General features: G+C 35.8%; 1 protein-coding gene across 4 annotated transcripts in view; it reads right to left on the bottom strand.

Annotated features, from left to right (window-relative positions):
- Positions 1–23389, bottom strand: part of LOC131957966 (low-density lipoprotein receptor-related protein 2) — a 93395-nt gene that overhangs the window by 27648 nt on the left and 42358 nt on the right. For all 4 annotated transcript variants that reach the window (XM_059322841.1, XM_059322840.1, XM_059322843.1 and 1 more), the window contains 24 exons: positions 22616–22787; positions 21573–21686; positions 20513–20621; positions 19902–20030; positions 16771–16874; positions 15512–15644; positions 14268–14451; positions 13649–13807; positions 12684–12916; positions 11849–11973; positions 11120–11255; positions 10393–10509; positions 9916–10038; positions 9158–9304; positions 8359–8463; positions 7498–7629; positions 6777–6946; positions 6182–6269; positions 5206–5328; positions 4249–4371; positions 3333–3458; positions 2564–2695; positions 1077–1335; positions 236–364 (listed from right to left, as the gene is read on the bottom strand). In XM_059322841.1, the coding sequence (XP_059178824.1) occupies positions 236–364; positions 1077–1335; positions 2564–2695; positions 3333–3458; positions 4249–4371; positions 5206–5328; positions 6182–6269; positions 6777–6946; positions 7498–7629; positions 8359–8463; positions 9158–9304; positions 9916–10038; positions 10393–10509; positions 11120–11255; positions 11849–11973; positions 12684–12916; positions 13649–13807; positions 14268–14451; positions 15512–15644; positions 16771–16874; positions 19902–20030; positions 20513–20621; positions 21573–21686; positions 22616–22787 (3372 nt within the window). The remainder of the gene's footprint in view (positions 1–235; positions 365–1076; positions 1336–2563; positions 2696–3332; positions 3459–4248; positions 4372–5205; positions 5329–6181; positions 6270–6776; positions 6947–7497; positions 7630–8358; positions 8464–9157; positions 9305–9915; positions 10039–10392; positions 10510–11119; positions 11256–11848; positions 11974–12683; positions 12917–13648; positions 13808–14267; positions 14452–15511; positions 15645–16770; positions 16875–19901; positions 20031–20512; positions 20622–21572; positions 21687–22615; positions 22788–23389) is intronic.

A 23389-nucleotide genomic window follows, 5' to 3' on the forward strand; every position in this document is an offset into this window, starting at 1 on the left:
AATTACACAAAAGAGCAGATTTTGAAAGAAATGGGTTCAGTAAAAAAAAGTGACTACAAGATTTAATCAATATAAAGAAGTAGAAGTATACAGTAGTTTTAAAGATTGCCTTTAAAAAATGGCCCAGAGTTAAGTTAAATAATAGCTTGTTAATAGTGTTAAAAACTGGACTTGATAATAAAGTTAAATAAAAGCTTGTCAATAAAAGATTGTTGAAAATGACCATCTTAGTTACCCATTAAATGGATCAACAACAATGGCCCTTGGCCTCCTGATTCCATCCTTCAACAAAGTGACTTGACTTGTGCCATTCATCTCTGATACACAGATATGTGACTTACGGCCATCCACCCAATACAGTTTTCTGTGGAGTAGAAATACCAAGTTCAATTTTCAAATGATTTCTCTCTTCTTCATCCAAACCAGTTGTATTTGTCATAGACTATATTAAAGGTTGCTGTGCATAGTGCTAGCCACACTACCATTATTTTTGTATTTACCATTAAATGCTGAGGTCATAGAAAAAGGAGAACTCTATTTCAGTCACTCTATGGACAGTCAGGTTAAAAAAGGAAACTTTACTTTAACTTTACAATACTGTTCAGTACTGTCTATATAAATAATTTTGTTTATTATGGACTGTATTGTTAACCACTGGAAATTGAAAGAATTTTATTTAAATATTGTAGTGTTAAATATCACACACATAGCTATCATAAGACTTTGATTTGATAAAAAGTGTATTATTTTATCACCACCAACAAACCAGCTTTCAAAAGAATTTCAATTTGATGAAGGTTGTATTGTTTAGAACATAGACAACTGGTAGAGCTTTTGACTTCTAACCCTAAAGTTTTGAGTTTGGATTCCAGGCTCAAATCCAAATTTTCCTGAGTTCATCTAGGTCTGATCGGTACCTAAATCTTGTTAGGAAAGTAAGGGTGGCTAAGCAAAGTGCTAACAACCTATCTTTTCAATGGAGGAGGATACTGAAACAGGTGAACTCTACTACACATGCTCAATGAACCTTAAAGTACTTTACTATATTGTTTGACCTCCAGCAAGTCTCAGCCTACCTGGATATCCAGTCGACAGAGATGCCCTCAACACTGGGCACATTGTCCTTGACTACAACCTTCTGGTCAGTCCCATTGAGGAAGATGCTGAAGATCTTATGCTGCTTGACATCACTGAAGTAGATCAGGTTATTGGAGATGTCAAAGTCAAGGGCCACAATGTTCTCAAAGCCTTGGGCAATTCTTCTATGGTTATCCCCGGCTGTGGAGATCTCACGCAGGTAGTAGCGGTTGGTGAAGATCAGTAGAGGTGTTATGGCTGCAAATGGAAACAATGCCATAAGATGGAGGTAGGAACAATATCAGTAGAGGTGTTATGGCTGCAAATGGAAACAATGCCATAAGATGGAGGTAGGAACAATATCAGTAGAGGTGTTATGGCTGCAAATGGAAACAATGCAATAAGGTGCAGGTTGGAACAATTGGTGAAAATCAGTAGCAATGTTATTGCTGACAATTAACAATGCAGTAATATGCAGGAGTGGCGTTCAGATTTGGGACCGTAGGGTGTTCCTGAGTCCACCCAACTCTGACTCGTGTAAAGGTGGCTGGACATAGTGGTGACCACACCATCCTTTTATATGTCAAGGTCAGGAAACTCTGCTACATTTTTACTTTCTTGTATATACGAAGTATAGAGAAAGTCTTGTAATCGTGCTAAAAAAAAAAAATCGAGATTTTTATAAATCTCGACGTTTTACATCTCACTGATACGGAAAAACATAATTTTGCAATCTTGTCCATATGTCTGTGTGTGTGTGTGTGTGTCTGTGTGTGTGTGTGTGTGTGTGTGTCCGTGTGTAAACACGATAACTTGAGTACCGTTACAGCTAGGTTGATGAAATTTCATATATAAGTATTTTATCAAAATCGTAGATCCGTATCAACTTTTGAGCGATTTCCGATAACCGGAAGTGGTACTTTTTCTACTTTGAACTTTTCAAAAGCCTATAACTTGAGTACTTTTTCAGATAGATAAATGAAATTTGATATGTAAGTAAAAGATCTAATTCTCTACCTTCTGTCAAATTTTGAGTAATTTCCGTTTACCGGAAGGAAGTACTTATTTACGCTATTTCTGATTTCTCAGAAAACGCATGTAAATTTATAAAGTACTAATAATATTGCGCACTATTATGCACATCTTTATTTAGCGTTCACTTGGTGTGCATTTCTTTTTTCTACGAGATTATATTCTATTTTTAAAACTTTGAGTATTTAAAATGGATTAAAAATCATGTCTAGAAGTCTATATCCCGAGTTGCCATCCCCGGTAGTGTTATATTAGAATATTCGAGAAAGTTTAGGGAAGATCACTCCCGGTTTATTTTTATATATTATAACATTACAATTTCCAGTATTTAAAGAATTTAATTATTTTAAAACTGAAATTTTTTTTTAAATTTACAAAATACAAATATTGCTATAGTGAATAAAAAATGTTAATTTAAAATCCAGTTTAATGTAAGTCGTAAAAATGTTTATACCATCAATTTTCTTGCAACTTTTCTCATCACTCATCCGCTGGTAGCCCTCGGCACACTTGCAGATGTAGCTTCCTTCAGTGTTCTCACACTGCTGGGAGCAGGACCCAATCTTCTCCACACACTCATCTATGTCTAAACATCGGCACAGAGAAAGTGTATAAAGATAAGTAGTTTATTTTGTTTGTGCTTTGTGTTAATAATTATTTATAATCTTAAGAACCAGAGTTACAAATAAAAACTACTAATATGGTGCAATTTTTAATAATATTTTACAATGAAGTCAAATATGTAACTGTATGGAAAATAAACAAGAAGTACTTTTGAAAATCGGCTTAATAAGCTGAACAAAAAAATCAGATCTATAATCAGAAGAAATAACTAAAAGCAAAATGGTAATGGATATTTATTAAATTTAGATGAGTAGATTATTAAACATATTTTCAGTAGATTGATAAATATTATAAATAAGTAGATATTAAATAATATAAAAAATATAAACATTATAATATTATATTATAATATTATAATTTTATATAAGTAGGCCTATTACTATCTTTTATCTTACAATTAGAGTACATTATTACAAGAATTTTTATGTTTTAAATCAAAGATAAATCAAAGATTACCATACTTCATTCACACATAATTTGAAAACTCAAGCTTTAAAACATCATGGTTTTGTAATTGAAATTCTAACTGAATTAAGACTAGACTAGCATAACAACAAACATTCAACACTAAACAACTTTTAGGCAATCAGTGAGCTCACCTCGACATCCTTTCCTGTCAGACATGAGCTGGAACCCTGGGTTACACTCACACTTGAAGCTGGTCAGTGTGTCCACACATTTATGCTGGCACTGGTTGACCCTGGCACTCTCACACTCATTGACATCTACAAGTTGATTAGACAATTATCATTAACATCTAGGAGTTGATTAGACAATAATCATTAACATCTAAGAGTTAATTACACAATTATCATTGACATCTACGAGTTGATAAGACAATAATCATTAACATCTAAGAGTTAATTACACAATTATCATTGACATCTACGAGTTGATAAGACAATAATCATTAACATCTAAGAGTTAATTACACAATTATCATTGACATCTACGAGTTGATAAGACAATTATCATTAACATCTAAGAGTTAATTACACAATTATCATTGACATCTAGGAGTTAATTAGACAATTATCATTAACATCTAAGATTTGATAATCAACTATCATTTACATATAAGAGTTAATTAGATAATTACCAGTGACATCTAGGAAATGATTCAATGATTATTTTACAAAATTGTCTATACTTAAATTCTATACTTCCAAATAAAAAATCAAAGCTACCTGTGTAAAATATGAAGTAAGCTAATTGGCAATAATAATTTTAAAAACTCCATGCAAATAAAAATGCTGCCTGTGTAAAATTTAAAGTAATAAGCCAATCTGGCAATAAAGATGAAATCACTGCAAATTAAAATACTGCCTGTGTATAAAATCTGGCAATAAAAAATCTAGCTGCTGATTAAAATACTGTAAAATAGTCCTATAAAGCAAGCCAATCTGGCTATATAAAAACACTGCAAATTAAAATATTGTCTCAATAAAAAATCTAGCTGCTGATTAAAATACTGTAAAATAAAAAGAAAGCCTATCTGGCAATAAAAACACTCACTACAGTGTTGTTCATCTGACTCATCAGAACAGTCTGGGTTCTTGTTACAGACCACATCATAACGAATACACTGGCCGTTGTCACACCTGAACTGGTTACCTGGACAGGTTGGCTCTGGGGTCACTGGAACAGAAAACAGTTGACTGTTGGCAATAATTCAGATAGCTGATTAATTAAATACTCTGAGCAATATTTTACGTCTCGAGTTCGAATCCGCTTTCAATCAGTAGAACAACATATTCTGAGCAATATTTTAAATCTCGAGTTCGAATCCGCTTTCAATCAGTAGAACAACATATTCTGAGCAATATTTTAAATCTTGAGTTCGAATCCGCTTTCAATCAGTAGAACAACATATTCTGAGCAATATTTTAAATCTCGAGTTCGATTCTGCTTTCAATCAGTAGAACAACATATTCTGAGCAATATTTTAAATCTCGAGTTCGAATCCGCTTTCAATCAGTAGAACAACATATTCTGAGCAATATTTTAAATCTCGAGTTCGAATCCGCTTTCAATCAGTAGAACAACATATTCTGAGCATTATTTTAAATCTCGAGTTCGAATCCGCTTTCAATCAGTAGAACAACATATTCTGAGCAATATTTTAAATCTCGAGTTCGAATCCGCTTTCAATCAGTAGAACAACATATTCTGAGCAATATTTTAAATCTCGAGTTCGAATCCGCTTTCAATCAGTAGAACAACCTTGAGTCCACCCAGCTGTAATTGGGTATCTAACTCATGTTAACTAAACAAAGCTGCTAGGCATAGTTTTGACCACACTATCCACTTGTATGCCGAGGTCACTGAAACAGATGAACTCTACTTCATCAGCCCCATGTGTCTTGGGCACAAAGGAGAAAAGATGATGATAGTGCCTATATATATAACTGAACACCCATTACATCCTGAGCACAGAAAGTGTTTAGTTCATGTATATAGTTTAACACCTACAACAGTGTATTTCTTTCTCATCTGAGCCATCACCGCAGTCATTATCTCCATCACAGGCCATGGTCTTGGATATACAGCGAAGGTTGTCGCAGGTGAACTGCTCTGGACTACAGCTTCGGTAATCTGAAAATATTGTTTTACTTTATAAATGTAAACAAACAGATTTTTATATCCCAAACAACTGCTGGATCAGTGGTTCTTAACCTGGGTTAGATTGAGCCACATGTGTTGGGTGAGCCAGTCTCAGGGGTACGGCAGCAGTGAAGACACACACCTAACTAGAGTCTGTAAAGCTCATGGTTGCTAAACTGAAAAAGTCTCGAGTTCGAACCCTTGGGCAGGTGAGGCTCGTTAGCTGGGGACAGCCACTCTTCTAGGAGAGACAACTCCAAAATCAAACAACTTCTGCCTTGTAGTATGTTCTTGGTTGGACAAAGGCTATGGAAGCAAATCCAAAAAGAAAAGCAGGCTGAAATCGGAGTCAATGGCCTCAATGGCGCATAACCAGTTGACACGTAACGCTTAATTGTGTTGGAGGCGTGGTCGAGTCGGCAAAAGCTCATGGTTTATAAATTCGAAAAAAGTCTCGAGTTTATCTGGCAGATAAGGCTCGATCCCTTCCAACACTAAAAATTAAGAATGAAGAAGAAGAAGAAAAATTTTATTTTTCCAATTAAGAAGGGTTTGGTGAATGCACATATGAAGCTGTTAAAGTTCTGTATCCACAAAAAGGGTAAGAACCACTGATATAGATAAAGTAAAAACCTAAGTTAGTATAACGAAAAAAAACATCACAGCAGTGATACTTTTAAAATAATTTGCTAGTATCTTAACAGCCTATAAGAATTGTTCTCACACTCATCACAAAAAAAAAAAGACCACCATAAATATTTTAAAATCTTACTTTTAAAACTAATTATTTATTGTAAAAGCAAGTAGACAAAAGTATTTTATACTAGCTAGAAGAAAAACTTACTGCAATCTTTGGGCTCATCAGATGAATCACCACAATCGTTGTCATGGTCACACTTGAACCTTGCAGAGATACAGATGCCATTGTTGCACTGGAAATAGAGCAAATAAATAACCAAACAATCATTAACTGCATACTTTAGTTTATTAAATAATACACTTAAAACAAGAAAAATATATAGCTAGTGTAATTTCTTTTTTCAAAATTCTATTTCATAGATTTCAAAGCAGGTGAAAGTAGTTTACAGTGACATAGATCTATTAAGATTTGTGTAAGGTTTTTAAAATAAAGACAAAAAGGTAGGAGAATGTTAAAACTTGTTGTCCAGCTTTGATGATTACTTAAAAACAATGAAATTACTTAAACTATGTGGTCATTCTTTTAGACTATGATGTCATCTTCTGATTTAGAAAATAAATGTGAATAAAGAAGTGACTCATCAAAAAGAAAATGACTCTGACAAATTCAAATCAGGAATTAACTCATCAAAAAGAAAATGACCCTGAAAAATCCAAATTAGGAATTAACTCATCAAAAAAAAAATGGACCCTCAAAATCCAAATTAGGAATTAACTCATCCAAAAAGCTAACGACATACCTGAAACTCCTGCTCCATGCAGGTGCGAGGGGGACACGTCTGTGTTTCGTCCTCTCCATTACGACAGTTGCGTACACCATCACACACTTGAGAGTTGGGGATGCAGGGGTAGGAGCCTTGGTGCTTGTTGGACTCACAAGTGAAGGTGTCAGGGGGACACGTCCTGTCATCTAGAAATACATCCCAAACTTTTTAGTGACAAACACATTACTCATTGTTTATTCTGAATTTTAAAAGCTTCAATTTCTTAGAAGTTAACATTTCTTTTGCGATGATGTGCAAATTTTACTTTCTGGCTATATTGTAATTTTAAAAGCTTCAATTTCTTAGAAGTTAACATTTCTTTTGTGATGATGTGCAAATTTTACTTTCTGGCTATATCAGCAAAAGCTGAAGTTTAATTATTTATTAATTTTTAAAGCTAGTCTTTCATCCCAATGGGACATAACCACTGACAATAGCTGAATTCCAAGACAGGCTCACCTAATTTCCTCCCCTCTTTTAATCCACAATTATTACAGAGATAGTTTCAGGTTTGGAGTTTGACATTGTTGGTGGAATGCTAATAAATTCTATGTAGGCAAAGTAGGCTATAAATCTTAAAGGTTTTTTTTTTAATTTTTTTAAATTGAAAAAACAAAATAGTTATAGAGACTTGCTTAAAATAACTTTAGAATATTTGGAAAGACTAAGACCTTGACCTTGAGACTTCAATACTTACTGCAGTTTCTGGCCTCAGATTCATCAGAGTTGTCACCACAGTCGTCCTCTCCATCACACACCCACCTCATGGTAACACAGCGGCCGTTGTTACATCCAAACTGGTCTGATTGGCATGTCCGGTTGAATGAGGCTGTGGACATTAACATTCACTTTAACATGGAGTTTATATAAGGAAAACTGATACTCAAATCTGGAATAGACTGAGATTTTTAAAAACATTTACTTTATGTAAAGTAAAAGTAAAGCCTAGTGATCCGTAGTGTAGATGATGTAGAGTTCATGTTTATTGACCTTGGCATAAGAAGGGATAGTGTGGTCAGCACTATACCCAGCTAACTTTATTTTTCCCAAAGTAAGTCTGGGTGGACTCACACACCCTACAGTCACAAGTTTAACTGAGATCCAAACACAAGACCTTCCGGCTAGCGGCCAAATGCTCTACCATTCACAACACTGTCCTATTTTCTTTATATGGAAATGTTTGAATATGTATGTATTGGTGTAGTTTCCTGAGATATTAAATATGTAAAATAGTTCTTAAATTAAAGTATATATGCAGTTACAAAAAGTATCACATGCTTTCTTATTATGAAAGTGCAGGCGTAATTTCTTCAGATTCAAAATTACATACAATTTTCTTAATATAAAAGTATAGATGCAGTTTCTTGAGTCACAAAATTTCATAAAACTTATAGGTGTCGGGTGAAACAGTAATGAGACAAAAATTCTACACAAATTGAATTAATTGCTGCAAAGTTGTTTCTATTTCACCACACTTTTAATATTCCACCTCCTGTCCATTAACATCTGTAATAAACTAAGCTTGAAAAACTCCTATAATAAAAACATCAGTTCTTACAGCAAGTTGCGGCAGCTTCGTCCTCTCCAAAGCCGCAGTCATCATCCCCGTCACACTGCCACGCCCCTGGTATACACTTGTGGCTCTGGGAACACTGGAAATCACCTGGAAAGTAATACAGGTATCAATCACTGTTCACCTAGTGGGACTGTGTTGTACATCCATGGTGACTAGAAAGATGCGCAATGGAAAACTGCGCACAAAATTGCTTTTTTGTTTCTTAAATCGAGTATTGACAGACATTAACAAAGAGTGACTACATGTACATTGTAGCCAAATAAAACATTCTTCCACGAAACATGAAAAGTTGTAGTGTTTTAGTATAATTAGTTTGTGTTTGCGCATTTTTCTGTTTGGGTACTTTTCCGTTGCTCAGTTATCCCATTGCACATTTTTCTAGGAACCACATCCATACAATACTATCTGCACTATGGGTTATCTGTAACAGCCTATGTTGACAAACTCTACCCATGCATCATATTATTTACTGTAGGCAGCTGTAAATTAAGGTTTGCCAGCTGTACTAAGCACATATATTTAGCACTATGGTTTATCTGGTACAGCTTTAGCAGTCTTATTAACCATCAGTTGATTAACTTTACCCAAGCTAATGACCATCATATTATTTATTTTAGCAGCTGTAGATTTAAATTTGTCAGCTGCATTAAGACTAGGGTACTGAAAGGATACTGACATTTACTTTCTCATGAATTTTTTTCATTTAACGTTAATACTATTCACCAAAATTGATTAGGCCTACTCTTTTGAAAAAAACTTAAATGTGCAAAAATTTAATGACCTGGTGCACAGGAGACAGCGTGACAGAAGAAAGGGTTTTCATCAGAGTTATCTCCACAGTCATTGTCCCCATCACACATGTAGCGACGGATGATACAGATGTTGGTGGTGGGGCACTTGACTTGGCTGGGGGGACAAGTCCTGGGAGCTGAAACAGAGTTATAGGACTTTATTTACTTTACTTGATAGTAGCCTATAGATGAGTTACAAGGTGGTTTAAAACTCTTGTCTTGGGATACATCTATAACTCTTACATTCTTGATAGTGCCAACATAGCATTATTGTCTATGTGACACGGTTGTATAAAATGAAACGTGTAGGCACGGAGAGAGAGAGAGAGTGGCCTTTCCTTGAAGTTGGTGTGCCAGAGGAACTGTGTGTGGATGTGAGGGTGTGGAGTAATGTTGTATGATGTCAACACAATGTAACGACTCATCAGTTTTCTTTTCATATTTTTCTAGTGGTTGGTAAAAATTACATGTAAATGATATAGATTCTCTTTGTGGATTGTGTTTTACTTACTCTTGATACACCTAGCACTACGAGCCAAAAAATATCCACTAAGCCAAGTGTAACAGGCAAGCTTACTCCTAAAGTTCAGGTATAGCATTATTGCCTAGCCTACATCTAAAGTTCAGGTATAGCATTATTGTCTAGCTTACTTCTTAAGTTCAGGTATTGCATTATTGTCTAGCTTACCCCTATAGTTCAGGTATAGCCTTATTGTCTAGCCTACATTTAAAGACTTTATTTACTTACGACAGTTTAATTCATCAGTCCTGTTGCCATCCCTACAGTTATCAATGCCATTACATTTCTGGGCAGCATCAATACACCTGAAGTTATTGCAGGTAAACTGGTTGGGGCCACATGTTGGGTAGGCTAAAAATAAAACAATAATTTAAAAATTTGACAGACAATCTTTTCCCAGACAAGAAAACAAATTTTAAAATAATCATGCATGGTTATTTGTTACATATAGTAAATTTACTGTTAAATTTTCATAACAAAATTCTAAAAAAAACAGGAAAAGAAAATAAAGGTTCAGTATAGTAATTTCACTGAATAATTAAAGGCTAAGGAAGCAAATCCAAAGAGAAACTGGACATATGGCACAGAACAAGTTCACACATATTACTTAATTGTGAGAAGATGATACAAATGTAAATAAAGCTTTTTAAAAGAAATTTTTTAAAATAATACAGAAAATGGTATCGAAAATACATATTTACTCACCACAATCTTCTTCATCAGAGTTATCCCTGCAATCATTATCAAAGTCGCACCTGTACCTGAGTGGGATACAGCGACCATTCTTACAGCTGAAGTACTTGGGGTCGCAGGTGTGGAGTGCTGGAGATTGGAAGAATATTCTGGTGGTGTTACATTGATTCTAGAATAACATTTGTAGGAGAGACGGAAGAAGAGGTGCTGGCCACAGGTTAAACCTGGCATGAAATGAACTCCAAAGGACAGGGATTTATAGCAGATTTTTGTAGCTAATTTATGCTCCAAAGGAAGCGATTACAGATTAAGTAAGTTAGTATACTACCTCTAGAATCAGTAGCACGTCTTAGTGAGGTGATTTGTTGTATATCTTATGCACTGATAGTGCATATTTACATGCATGCATAATATTCTAGTGTATTTTGTATGTTGATATGTGCTATGAAAGTGGTTCTTATACCGGGTTTGATCAAACCCCAGGGATTCGGTTAATCAGTTTCAGTTTAAGACACACACCCAACTCATATGATTCACAATCAGATTTTGTCTGTGCAATGACTATAGAACCATTAAGAAGGGTTCGGCGAATGCACATAAGAAACCAATGGGGTTCGGTACCTACGAAAAGGTTAAGATATATATGATATTGATCATATGAGTGTATGACTCAGAATAGGGACTTAGAATTGTGTGAAAAGGGGAGACAACGGCAGATATTCAGCCACCCAGGACTCACCACACAAGTTGGAATCCTCGTCTGAGCCATCACCACAGTCATTGTCCAGGTCACAGACCCATCTCTCTCTCAGACACCTGCCGTTTTGGCACACAAACTGATCAGCTGAGCAGGTGTTGTTGCTAGGCACACACACCTGTTTGGTGGAACAAATCTCATGACAGGTCTTTTTGTTTTGTTTTTTTTAATTCAAATTTGAAAAATTTGTACTGCATTGCATTACTTTTAACTTATATACCTACTCTCAAATTCTGGAAGTCAATAGAAAAAAACTAAATTATGATTAAAAACAAAATTACAATCCATTCTTTTTTTTTACACCAGTAACCCTACAAAGCTTTTTTTATTTATATACAATCTACATCTGCAACAAGGGAAGAGGTGGCTGAAAGTTTAAACTGTTCAACTGCTTTCTGAAAGTCTCAAGTTCGGCTGATGGTCATGAGTCTGTAAAACACCCGAGTCCATCCAGCTCTATGGGTACATGACTCACATTAAGGAAAGTGAAGACTTGTGGGCTTAGTGCTGACCATACAATCCCTTCATAGGCAGAGGCCACACAAAATAAAACAGATGCACTCTACTTTACCTACTCCATAGACTGTAAGGTTCAAAAATGTACTTTATTTACATCTGCAAAGTCAGGGTTTGAATAGTGCCAATAACAAAAAAAAAATTAAAAAACAGAAGAAAACAATGTAACTAAATAAAGAGACTACTAAAATGTACCTTTCCGTTGTTCCTAATGACCATGTCTTTACCCTCCTCACAAGTGCATTCAACTGTTCCATCAGGCCCAGGGTGACAGCTATGGCTACAACCACCATTGAACACAGCACATGGGTTGTTGCTACCTGTTGGGACATGATAGGTAAATTAAGAACTGAAATAGTCTGAAAACTATGGCTACAACCACCATTGAACACAGCACATGGGTTGTTGCTGCCTGTTGGGACGTGATAGCAGGTAAATTAAGAACTGAAATAGTCTGAAAACTATGGCTGCAGCCACCATTAAATACAGCACATAGGTTTTGCTGCCTGTTGGGACATGATAATGGCTATAAAAAAAATCACGGAAATATATAGCCTCCTGTCTGGCGACAAATATGGTTGCACCTACTATTAAATATTGTCTGTAGATATACAGCAAAATAAACTACAGAAATGAAATGGTCTACAAATACAGTCTAGCATTACCACTACAAAAATTGTCAGTGAGGCACGGAGTAGTTTTACAGCAGAGTGAATATTTGCTATTTGCAAAGTTCAAATCTAAGAATGAATAGCAGATTTAAACTTACTATCTTTTACAATCGTGTAGTATATTAATTCTATCTTTATAATTCCACTCTATGGGTAGGTATGCTAAAACGTTTGCCAATAATTATTTTACAATGCCAAACACTTACTATCTTAAATGCCAATTTTAGATTTACCTTTTCCACACTTATCACATACAACAGATTTTAAAATTTTACTTTAGGACAATCTTATGGTACAACTCTGCGAGTAATGGTTTTCACCAATGGTCCGGTATTTAGACTAAACAATCCTAGACTTACACTTCTGCTTGTCTTGAGCATACACAGTTATCCCCATAGGCCTGGTAGACAGACCCTGTACCAGCATCTTCATGTTAGCCCCTGTGTGTTTCTCTGCCCGATAGATCCCTCGTAAGGTCCAGTCTGTCCAGTATATGTAGAAGCCAAAGACAGTGAGGGAGAAGGGGTGGACTGTGGTCTCCACTATCACCTCTCTGTAGTTGCCATCTAGGTTGGCTCGTTCAATGCGGTCCCTAGATGTAGCATACAAATATAGGTATAGTAAAGTTCATGTCTAGAGTTTGTCCATGTCTAACTTGAGTCCATGTCTGCCTTTTGTCCAAGCCTAACTTTTGTCCATGTCTAACTTTTTCCCATGTCAAACTTTTGTCCAAGTCAAAATTTTGTCCATGTTCAACCTTTGTCCATGTTCAGCATTTGTCCTGTAAAACTTTTGTCCATGTCTGCCTTTTGTCAGTGAGTATCTTTTGTCCATGATTAGCTTTATTCAAGTCCATATCTACTTTCTGCAAATGTCTAGCTTTTGTTGGTCTAGCTTTTGTTGGTCTAACTTTTGTTGGTCTAACTTTTGTTGGTCTAGCTTTTGTTGGTCTAACTTTTGTTGGTCTAACTTTTGTTGGTCTAACTTTTGTTGGTCTAACTTTTGTTGGTCTAACTTTTGTTGGTCTAACTTTTGTTGGTCTAACTTTTGTTGGTCTAACTTTTGTTGGTCTAACTTTTGTTGGTTTAACTTTAGTTGGTCTAACTTTTGTTGGTCTAACTTTTGTTGATGTATTATTTTTGTTGATGTCTAACTTTTGTTGATGTATTACTTTTGTTAATGTATTACTTTTGTTCATGTCTAACTTTTGTCCATGCCTAACTTGTGTCTAAGTATGCCTTTTATTCTTGTCCAACCATTTCCATGTCATCTTTTTGTCCATGTCATCTATTTGTCCACGTGTCACCATTTGCCCTCCACCCACCTGTGGGCATCTGCCCAGTAGATCTTCTCCTCCTCGTAATCAATGGTCAGCCCATTAGGCCAGCCCAGGTCAGTGGAGATGATGTCCTGTCTCTGGTTGCCTGCCATGGTAGCCCTCTCTATCTTTGGTGTGTGACCCCAGTCTGACCAGTAGATGAAACTGTCCAACAAAGATAATAAATCAATTTAGGAACAAGTTAGAATCATGTGACCCCAGTCCGACCAATAGATATTACTGGGTCCAACAATGAAGGGAAAAAACTCAATTTAGTAAAGAAGATATAACTGAGTCCAGAAAGAAAAGCAGGCTGAAATTGGAGTCAATTGGCCACGTGGCACATAACATGTTGACATGTTACACTTTATTCTGTTGGAGGAAATCGTGTCCAACATTACAATTAAGAACAAACAAGAAGAAATCAATGAAGCATGAAGAACAATGAGAATCAATAAAAAATACCACACTTAATTAAGTGGTAAGTGATTCCCAAATATACATTTAGCATTCATTGTAAAGAAAATACATTAAGTTTTAGGGTTAGGGTAGGATTAAGTCAAAGGTAAAGTAAATGTTAAATTGAAGTAGATAAAAATAAACACTTATGCCCACAACAACTCACCCTTTGCAGGGGTCAATGGCTAAAGCTCTTGGACTCTGGACAGTGGCTATGACCACCTTGTGGGTCAGGTTGACATTGATGCTGTAGATGCGGTTCCTGAAGAGGTCAGCCCAGTAGAGCTTCTTGCCCACCCAATCAAAGGCAATGCCCTCCACTGAGGTGACATCATGCACATAGCCAGGTGCTGGGGACAATAGATGAGCTGAATTTAAGGGGGGAGGCTCCGGTAAAAAAAACTTTTTTTAAAACTTGTTAGAAAACAGTTATTTCTATACAGCTTTATTAAGATACATCTGCATATGCATTTCCACTAAAAAAAAAATCGTGGAAAAATCTTGGTAACTATGACAACGGCGGCCATCTTGAAAAATTAACCCCTTCATAGGTTTTCCACCATCCATAAAATATTATATTTTAAGCCCAATAAATAATGCTAAAAATTTTAAGTGCATATCTTCAAAATTATTTATTATGAATTTTCAAAATTTGTGTCCGTTCAAAACACTTAATTTGGGGCATTAAAACTAGTGTTTTGAACGGACAGAAATTTTGAAAATTCATAATAAATTATTTTGAAGATCGCACTTAAAATTTTTAGCTGAGTGCCCCAAAATATGGAAAAAGATTATGAATTCATTATTTATTGGGCTTGAAATATAATATTTTATGGATGGTGGAAAACCTACGAAGGGGTTAATTTTTCAAGATGGCTGCCGTTGTCATAGTTACCAAGATAATTCCACAAATTTTTTTTAGTGGAAATGCATATGCGGATGTATCTTAATAAATAAATTTGAAATTTATAAAGACCACATTCTCTATAGAGTCGACAGTGGTGACTATCATTACTTAGGGACTATAAATTCATTTTGGGATGGCATGTTTAAATAGTAGAACATAGGATTGCTAACCAGAAAGTCTCGAGTTCAAACCTGGATTCAAGTCAGTAGAACGTCCCTGAGTCCAGGGTACCTGATGCATACTAGGTTAAGTAAAATTGGCTGGGCAAAGTGCTGAACCCAGTATACTTACATATGCTGAGGTCAAGATACATTTGAACTCTACTTAACTTACCCTATGGACTGTCAGGTTTGAAAGGATACTTTAAGGTAGTTACATTTCCTTAATACAGACTTGATTTTTAAAACCAGTGTTAAAAAATGCTTTAAAGACAGGATAAAAAAACTCAAGATGGCAAGCATCACAAACTGTATTGCATGTTGCTGTTGTTCTGAAAAACTCACTGGAGTTCATGCTTGGCGCCATCACATCCTCAACAACCGTGGAGCCTTTCTTGACGCGGCTGATCTTCTTAGAGTTGACCTGGCTGAAGTAGATGTAGTTTTCATGGGCGTCATAGTCCACAGCTACCACACCCTGTCAAAATATAAGTATTAGCAAATAAAGAATCTATATAATTTATTCTCTAGGCATGCAAGTCGACTAATCTTCCTCCTGCCCCCTCCCTCGCTCTCCAGGCTCTATTGCTACAACCCCCACCCCCACCTGTCTAGTGCTTTGGTTCATGCCAAATGTTTACAATCGTAGAGCCGGATCAAATTAGTGATGGCTATTAGTGGCAGATAATTTTGTTTTTAAATGATTGAAACAAAAGGGGAGGAAATAAAAAGTTTTTCTTGATTTTTTCATTTTGTCTGTAAACTGTCAAAACGGACGACTGCTTTCAATTGTGATCTATTGGGCAGATGAAGTAGAGTTCATGCTTCTTGACCTCTGTATATGAAGGTATGGTGTGGTCAGCACTATGCCCAGCAGCCTTTACTTTTCCCAATGTAAGTTGGGTATCCATCAGAGCTGTGTGGACTCAGAGACGTTCTACTGATTTGAAACTGGATTTGAAATCAAGGCTTTCGGGTTAGTAGTCTAGCTCTCTACCGCTAGACCAAACTGCCCCATTTGTCTTATTCTTAAACTAGTTTCTGTTAAGAAATGTTGAGAAGCTAGGCAAACAGCTAAAACAAATAAAAATCAAGCCTTTTCTTGCACCAACATAGTTAGATCTCTATCTATTTGTTTCCTTAAGTATGTTGTGTCTTCTACCATGCATTGCATCTCCTGGTATAGATTGGGTAAGGGGAAGGAAGTTTGGTTATGGGAATGACCTATGGCCTCAAGCCTAGAAATGGAACTCATGACTTTCTGATTGACCAGTGTAATTCTATCCCTTTACCACAGCATACCTTTAACATACTCATCAACAACCATTTGTACTTGTGTTAAAGGTGTGTGCGGCATTAAAAGTAAAGTTCACTATTTAAAACTGATTGTCCATGGTGCAAGTGAAGTACAGTTCACCTATTTCTGTGACCAGCTGCCTTTACTTTCCCCAACATAAGTCAGGCTCCCCTTAGAGCTGGGTGAACTCAGGGACATCCTACTGTCACATGTCCAAAACAGAGATCCGAACTCAAGACCATTGGGCTAGCAACCAAACAGTCTACAAATCAACCACACCATCCCACCTGTGTGTAGCATTACCTACCTGTAGATCAGGTATTGTTGGAATAGGGTTGGACGTGGACTCTGGGTTGAGGGACAAGCTCTGGATTTCTGTCTCAGCTGCAAACAGCAGGAAGGACGTGGGGGCTGTGGAAGGCAACAATCATTTAGTCACTGGGTTAGAGGTTCAATCATTTAGTCATTGGTAAATAGGTTCATTTAGTCTCTGAGTTAGTGGTTCAATCATTTAGTCATTGGGTTAGAGATTAAATCATTTAGTCATTAGTGGTTCAATCATTTAGTCATTGGGTTAATGGTTCAATCATTTAGTCATTGGTAAATAGGTTCATTTAGTCTCTGAGTTAGTGGTTCAATCATTTAGTCATTGGGTTAGAGATTAAATCATTTAGTCATTAGTGGTTCAATCATTTAGTCATTGGGTTAATGGTTCAATCATTTAGTCATTGGGTTAGTGGTTCAATCATTTAGTCCATGGGTTAGTGGTTCAATCATTTAGTCATTGGTTTAGAGGTTCAATCATTTAGTTATTAGGTTAGAGGTTCAATCATTTGGACATTGGGTTAGAGGTTCAATCATTTAGTCATTGGGTTATATGTTCAATCATTTAGTCATTGGGTTCGAGGTTCAATCATTTAGTTATTAGGTTAGAGGTTCAATCATTTGGACATTGGGTTAGAGGTTCAATCATTTGGACATTGGGTTAGAGGTTCAATCATTTAGTCATTGGGTTATATGTTCAATCATTTAGTCATTGAGTAAGAGGTTCAATCATTTAGTCATAGGGTTAGAGGTTCAATCATTTTGTCATTGGGTTAGAGGTTCAATCATTTGGACATTGGGTTAGAGGTTCAATCATTTAGTCATTAGGTTAGAGGTTCAATCATTTAGTCATTAGGTTAGAGGTTCAATCATTTGGACATTGGGTTAGAGGTTCAATCATTTAGTTATTGGGTTATATGTTCAATCATTTAGTCATTGAGTAAGAGGTTCAATCATTTAGTCATAGGGTTAGAGGTTCAATCATTTTGTCATTGGGTTAGAGGTTCAATCATTTGGACATTGGGTTAGAGGTTCAATCATTTAGTCATTAGGTTAGAGGTTCAATCATTTAGTCATTAGGTTAGAGGTTCAATCATTTGGACATTGGGTTAGAGGTTCAATCATTTAGTTATTGGGTTATATGTTCAATCATTTAGTCATTGAGTAAGAGGTTCAATCATTTAGTCATAGGGTTAGAGGTTCAATCATTTTGTCATTGGGTTAGAGGTTCAATCATTTGGACATTGGGTTAGAGGTTCAATCATTTAGTCAGTGGGTTAGAGGTTCAATCATTTAGTCATTGGGTTATATGTTCAATCATTTAGTCATTGAGTAAGAGGTTCAATCATTTGGACATTGGGTTAGAGGCTCAATCATTTAGTCAGTAGGTTAGAGGTTCAATCATTTAGTCATTAGGTTAGAGGTTCAATCATTTGGACATTGGGTTAGAGGTTCAATCATTTAGTTATTGGGTTATATGTTCAATCATTTAGTCATTGAGTAAGAGGTTCAATCATTTAGTCATAGGGTTAGAGGTTCAATCATTTTGTCATTGGGTTAGAGGTTCAATCATTTGGACATTGGGTTAGAGGTTCAATCATTTAGTCAGTGGGTTAGAGGTTCAATCATTTAGTCATTGAGTAAGAGGTTCAATCATTTAGTCATAGGGTTAGAGGTTCAATCATTTTGTCATTGGGTTAGAGGTTCAATCATTTGGACATTGGGTTAGAGGTTCAATCATTTAGTCAGTGGGTTAGAGGTTCAATCATTTAGTCATTGGGTTATATGTTCAATCATTTAGTCATTGAGTAAGAGGTTCAATCATTTGGACATTGGGTTAGAGGTTCAATCATTTGGACATTGGGTTAGAGGTTCAATCATTTAGTCATTGGGTTAGAGGTTCAATCATTTAGTTATTAGGTTAGAGGTTCAATCATTTGGACATTGGGTTAGAGGTTCAATCATTTGGACATTGGGTTAGAGGTTCAATTGTTTAGTCATTGGGTTATAGGTTCAATCATTTAGTTATTGAGTTAGAACTTAATCATTTAGTCATTGAGTAAGAGGTTCAATCATTTAGTCATTGAGTAAGAGGTTCAATCATTTAGTCATTGAGTTAGAGGTTCAATCATTTAGTCTTGTTAATTGAATTCAAATCTTATTCATTGAGTAAGAGCTTCAATAAGTGTGTCTTTTTAATTGAATTCAATCCTTTAGTCATTGAGTTAGAGCTTCAATCATTTAGTCTTGGTAATTGAATTCAACCATTTAGTCATTGAGTTAGATGTTCAATCATTTAGTCACTGGGTTAGTGGATCAATCATTTAGTCATTTAGTCGTGTTAATTTAATTCAATCATTTAGTCATTAAGTGAAATATTCAATCATTTAGTTATTGAATTACAGGTTGAATAATTTAGTCTTATTATTTGAATTCAATCCTTTAGTTATTGAGTTATAGGTTCAATCATTTAGTCTTGTGTATTTGAATAAAATCCTTTAGTCATTGAGTTATAGGTTCAATCATTTAGTCTTGTTAATTGAATTCAATCCTTTAGTCATTGAGTTAGAGGTTTAATAATTTTGTCATTGAGTTAGAGCAGGGGTCTCCAAACTACGGCCCGCGGGCCGGATGCGGCCTGCGATGTCCTCTCATCCGGCCCTCTGAAATCTTTTTGTCCACGGAAAAAAACGTTTGTTGGTTATAGTTGAGGGACTTTGGCCAGAAAAACCAAAGACATGCCTGGAAGAAACTGGCCCCCGAACTGAAATTTGATAGTTAATGCGGCCCTCGGACTGAAAAGTTTGGAGACCCCTGAGTTAGAGGTTCAACCATTTAGTCATTGAGGTCGAGGTTCAATCCTTTAGTCTTGTTAATTAAATCATTTAGTCACTGAGTTAGTTGTTCAATCCTTTAGCCACTGGGTTAGAGGTTTAATAATTTAGTCATTGAGTTAGAGGTTTAATAATTTAGTCATTGAGTTAGAGGTTTAATAATTTAGTCATTGAGTTAGAGGTTTAATAATTTAGTCATTGAGTTAGAGGTTTAATAATTTAGTCATTGCATCAGAGGTTTAAAAAAACAAAACAGTTCCAGACAATCAGGTGTATTTACCTTGACATAATTTCTTGTCAGGCCCCAGGGTACCTGTAGAGCACCCACAGTCTGGCTCTGTCTGGTTGGGTTTAGCAAAACACAGCTGCTGGCAGCCTCCGTTGTTGGCGGAGCAAGGATTGCTCTCATCTGGGGATTAGATAAAAACAATGCCATCCAGAGAAGGTTACACATTTTTAGCCAATGTACATGATTATGAAATCAGTGCTACATGGATTAACAGTATAGACCAGAAAACATAAGAACAATTATATTTTTTTATGTTTCAAGAAAACTATATTATGAGACACACATCTAACAAACAAAATACTTAGTCAATTTTATAAGAACATTAAGAAGAGGAATGAGATGAGGTACATTTTATATTGTATCAAAAACAAAACAAAAAGAGGTTTTGTTTAATTAATAAATAATGTAATTTAAGTCTATCAATATAAAGAATAATTTTTAAAAATACCAGTTATGCAAGAAAAAAAAATTTGTTTTAAATTTTTTATATTTATTTACTGGAACTTTTTATTTCAAAACAGAATCCCCATTGTTTCATTAAAATTTACCCGAATGCAAAAATTAGCTCATATTATGTGCAATTATTTTTAATCAAAACTTACCTAGGGGTTGCATAGCATGATCAAAGATGGCAATATCACTCAATGTATCCAAGCTGCTCTTCAGAACTTGAGGGATGTATCCTTGAGAGGTTTTCAGTGCCCTGAAAATCTGGACAAAACAAACCAAATAAAATATTTTAAGAATAATCTAAATTAAATATTTTAAAAATCTGGACAACCCAGACAAAATCAGTATTTTTACTGCCCTAAAAATCTGGACAAACAAGATATTTTTAAAAATTTGAGTGATAATCTAAATTAAATATTTAAAAAATCTGGACAAAACATGAACATTTTTATTAGTGACAATCTAAATTAAATATTTTAAAATCTGGAATATGAAACAAAGATAAAAAAGATAGTTTTCTTTAATGAGAAGCTAGTTATAGAAAAATAATAGAGTCAAACCAGGTATAACAAAGACAGTACTTGTTGGTGCTTACATGCAAATATATAAAACTAGACAACACATTCAAGGTAAAACAATTTTCTTTTAAGTGAAAAATATGAAAGTAAACTATAGTAATAAACATACCATATCATTATTATCAACCACGAGCCGGCCCGCGGCATAACATACGCCGCTATTTAGTTGTTTCTAATTTTCAATAATTCATAATTTGTGAATTCGACAGTACCAACGCTGACACTGAAAATATTTCTTTAAAACACTATAAGTAGCTCGTTAAGGACCATAACCCCCCCCCCCTTCCTTCCCCCCCCCCCTCCCCCCCTTCCTTCCCCCCCCCCTCCCCCCCTACGTTTAAAATCGTTGGCTCTGCTTGTAAACATTTAGAGTGAACACAGCTCACTAAAACCATGTAGGGGTGGGGAGGTAGGGAGAGCGTTTGCAGCTTGTTTTCTAACGGCTCGAAGAAGAGAATTATATATATAGATACTAAAAACTCATATTACTGAGTCAAAATATTTTGAGGATCAATAATTTCATAATTTAATAATGAAAATAACTTTTTGAATGGAATATGTGTATACTACTACGAGATCTGGTTCAACATCAAACATGAATATAGTAAGTACAGTGTACTAATGAGTACATTACCTTCTGAAGATTCCTGTCTATCCAGTAGACATATGTTTTAAACACACACAATCCAAATGGGTTTGGTATATTTGTTTGAATGTAGCGTCTGTTTTCTCCATTGTAATCAACACACTGTAGAGATGGCAAACAAATTTACATAATTAATTTTAACATGTGAGATTCAGATTCTTACTTTATTGTAGGCTTATATCAAAAGTATTAAAATATTTATGAGTTTACTATGAGTCAGTAAGTAGTAAATTATATTTTGGCTTGTTAATACAATAAAAGTGTAGTTAATGCTTTTCTGAGGATGTGGCATATTGAGATATACTGTGGGCAATATGGAAAAATTTGTTAATGGAGAAATATATCAGTGTTGAGTTTACTCAGTTTGTTTCACAGACCCAAAATAATGATTGTCTAAAGTATTTGTGTTTAGATACACTTTCACTAAACCAACACTTTCACTAGAGTACACAACTAATATCTGAAGGGTATCACCAACTTAACTTTTGACTTCCCACCTCTTAAAAACCTGTTATGTTTTTCTCTTTACCTGACTGGTGTCTCCAAAACACCACTTGATCTCAACACCCAATCATTTATCTTTATCTTTATGGTGTCACCTAAATACCACTAGCTCACACCACCTGATCATCTATCTTATCCTGAATGGTTTCACCAAACCACTGGTTGTCCACAACCCACAATGACATATATTTACCTCAGTTGTGTCACCAAAACACCACTTGACCAAACCACCTAACACCTCACCTGAATGGTGTCACCAAAACACCACTTGACCAAACTTCCTAACACCTCAGCTGAATGGTGTCACCAAAACACCATTTGACCACCTAACACCTCACCTGAATGGTGTCACCAAAACACCACTTGACCAAACTTCCTAACACCTCAGCTGAATGGTGTCACCAAAACACCATTTGACCACCTAACACCTCACCTGAATGGTGTCACCATAACAACACTTGACCAAACTTCCTAACACCTCAGCTGAATGGTGTCACAAAACACCATTTGACCACCTAACACCTCACCTGAATGGTGTCAACAATGGCATCCACCCAGTACACATCATGTGTTTCTATGTCTATGGTGACGTCCCTTGGCAGGCTGATTCCTGTTTTAACAATGGCAGTCCTGTTGGTCCCATCTAGCAGTGACCTCTCTATCTTGGCCGTCTGACCCATATCTGCCCAGTATAGGTATCTGTCAAACAACAAAAATACAGATGTACAGAGGAGATTTAATAGAATCTAGTTTTAATCAAGGGAGGGAATTAGTTGGGGGGCAGCACTGTTGATATAAGGGAGCGAATGCGTTGGGTAGTATTGAAAAGTGTGGGAATGAATCAGGACAGCACTGATAAAACAGGGGAGGTAATGAGGCAGAAATGTTGTCCTGAATCACAATATAGGTCAGACTTTGATAACTCCTGTCCCATTACAGTTTCCTCTAGACCACATATACCCAACACATCCTCAATGATCAGCTACATAGCCTTGACTACCTTGCTTAGTTCCACAACCTAGCTTTACCCAGTGTAAAACAGCTCTTTCATTTTGCGGTTTATATTACCAGAGTGTCACAAATTTACTGCCTGCCCATGTCAGATGCAGATGGGACAGCATGGCCTAGCGGTAGAGCACCAGACTGATGATCAGATAGTCTCGAGTTCCAATCTGTGTTCAAGTCAGTAGAACGTACTTAAGTCCAGCCAGCTCTGATGGGTAACTCAGGTAAGGTTAAAGTAAAGGTGGCTGGGCATAGTGATGACATTATCCCTTCATACGCCGATGTCAAGAAACATA

This window comes from Physella acuta, unplaced genomic scaffold, assembly GCF_028476545.2.
Source record: "Physella acuta isolate Inbredline_101_S28 unplaced genomic scaffold, ASM2847654v3 ptg001282l, whole genome shotgun sequence".
NCBI classification, from domain to species: Eukaryota; Metazoa; Mollusca; class Gastropoda; family Physidae; genus Physella; species Physella acuta.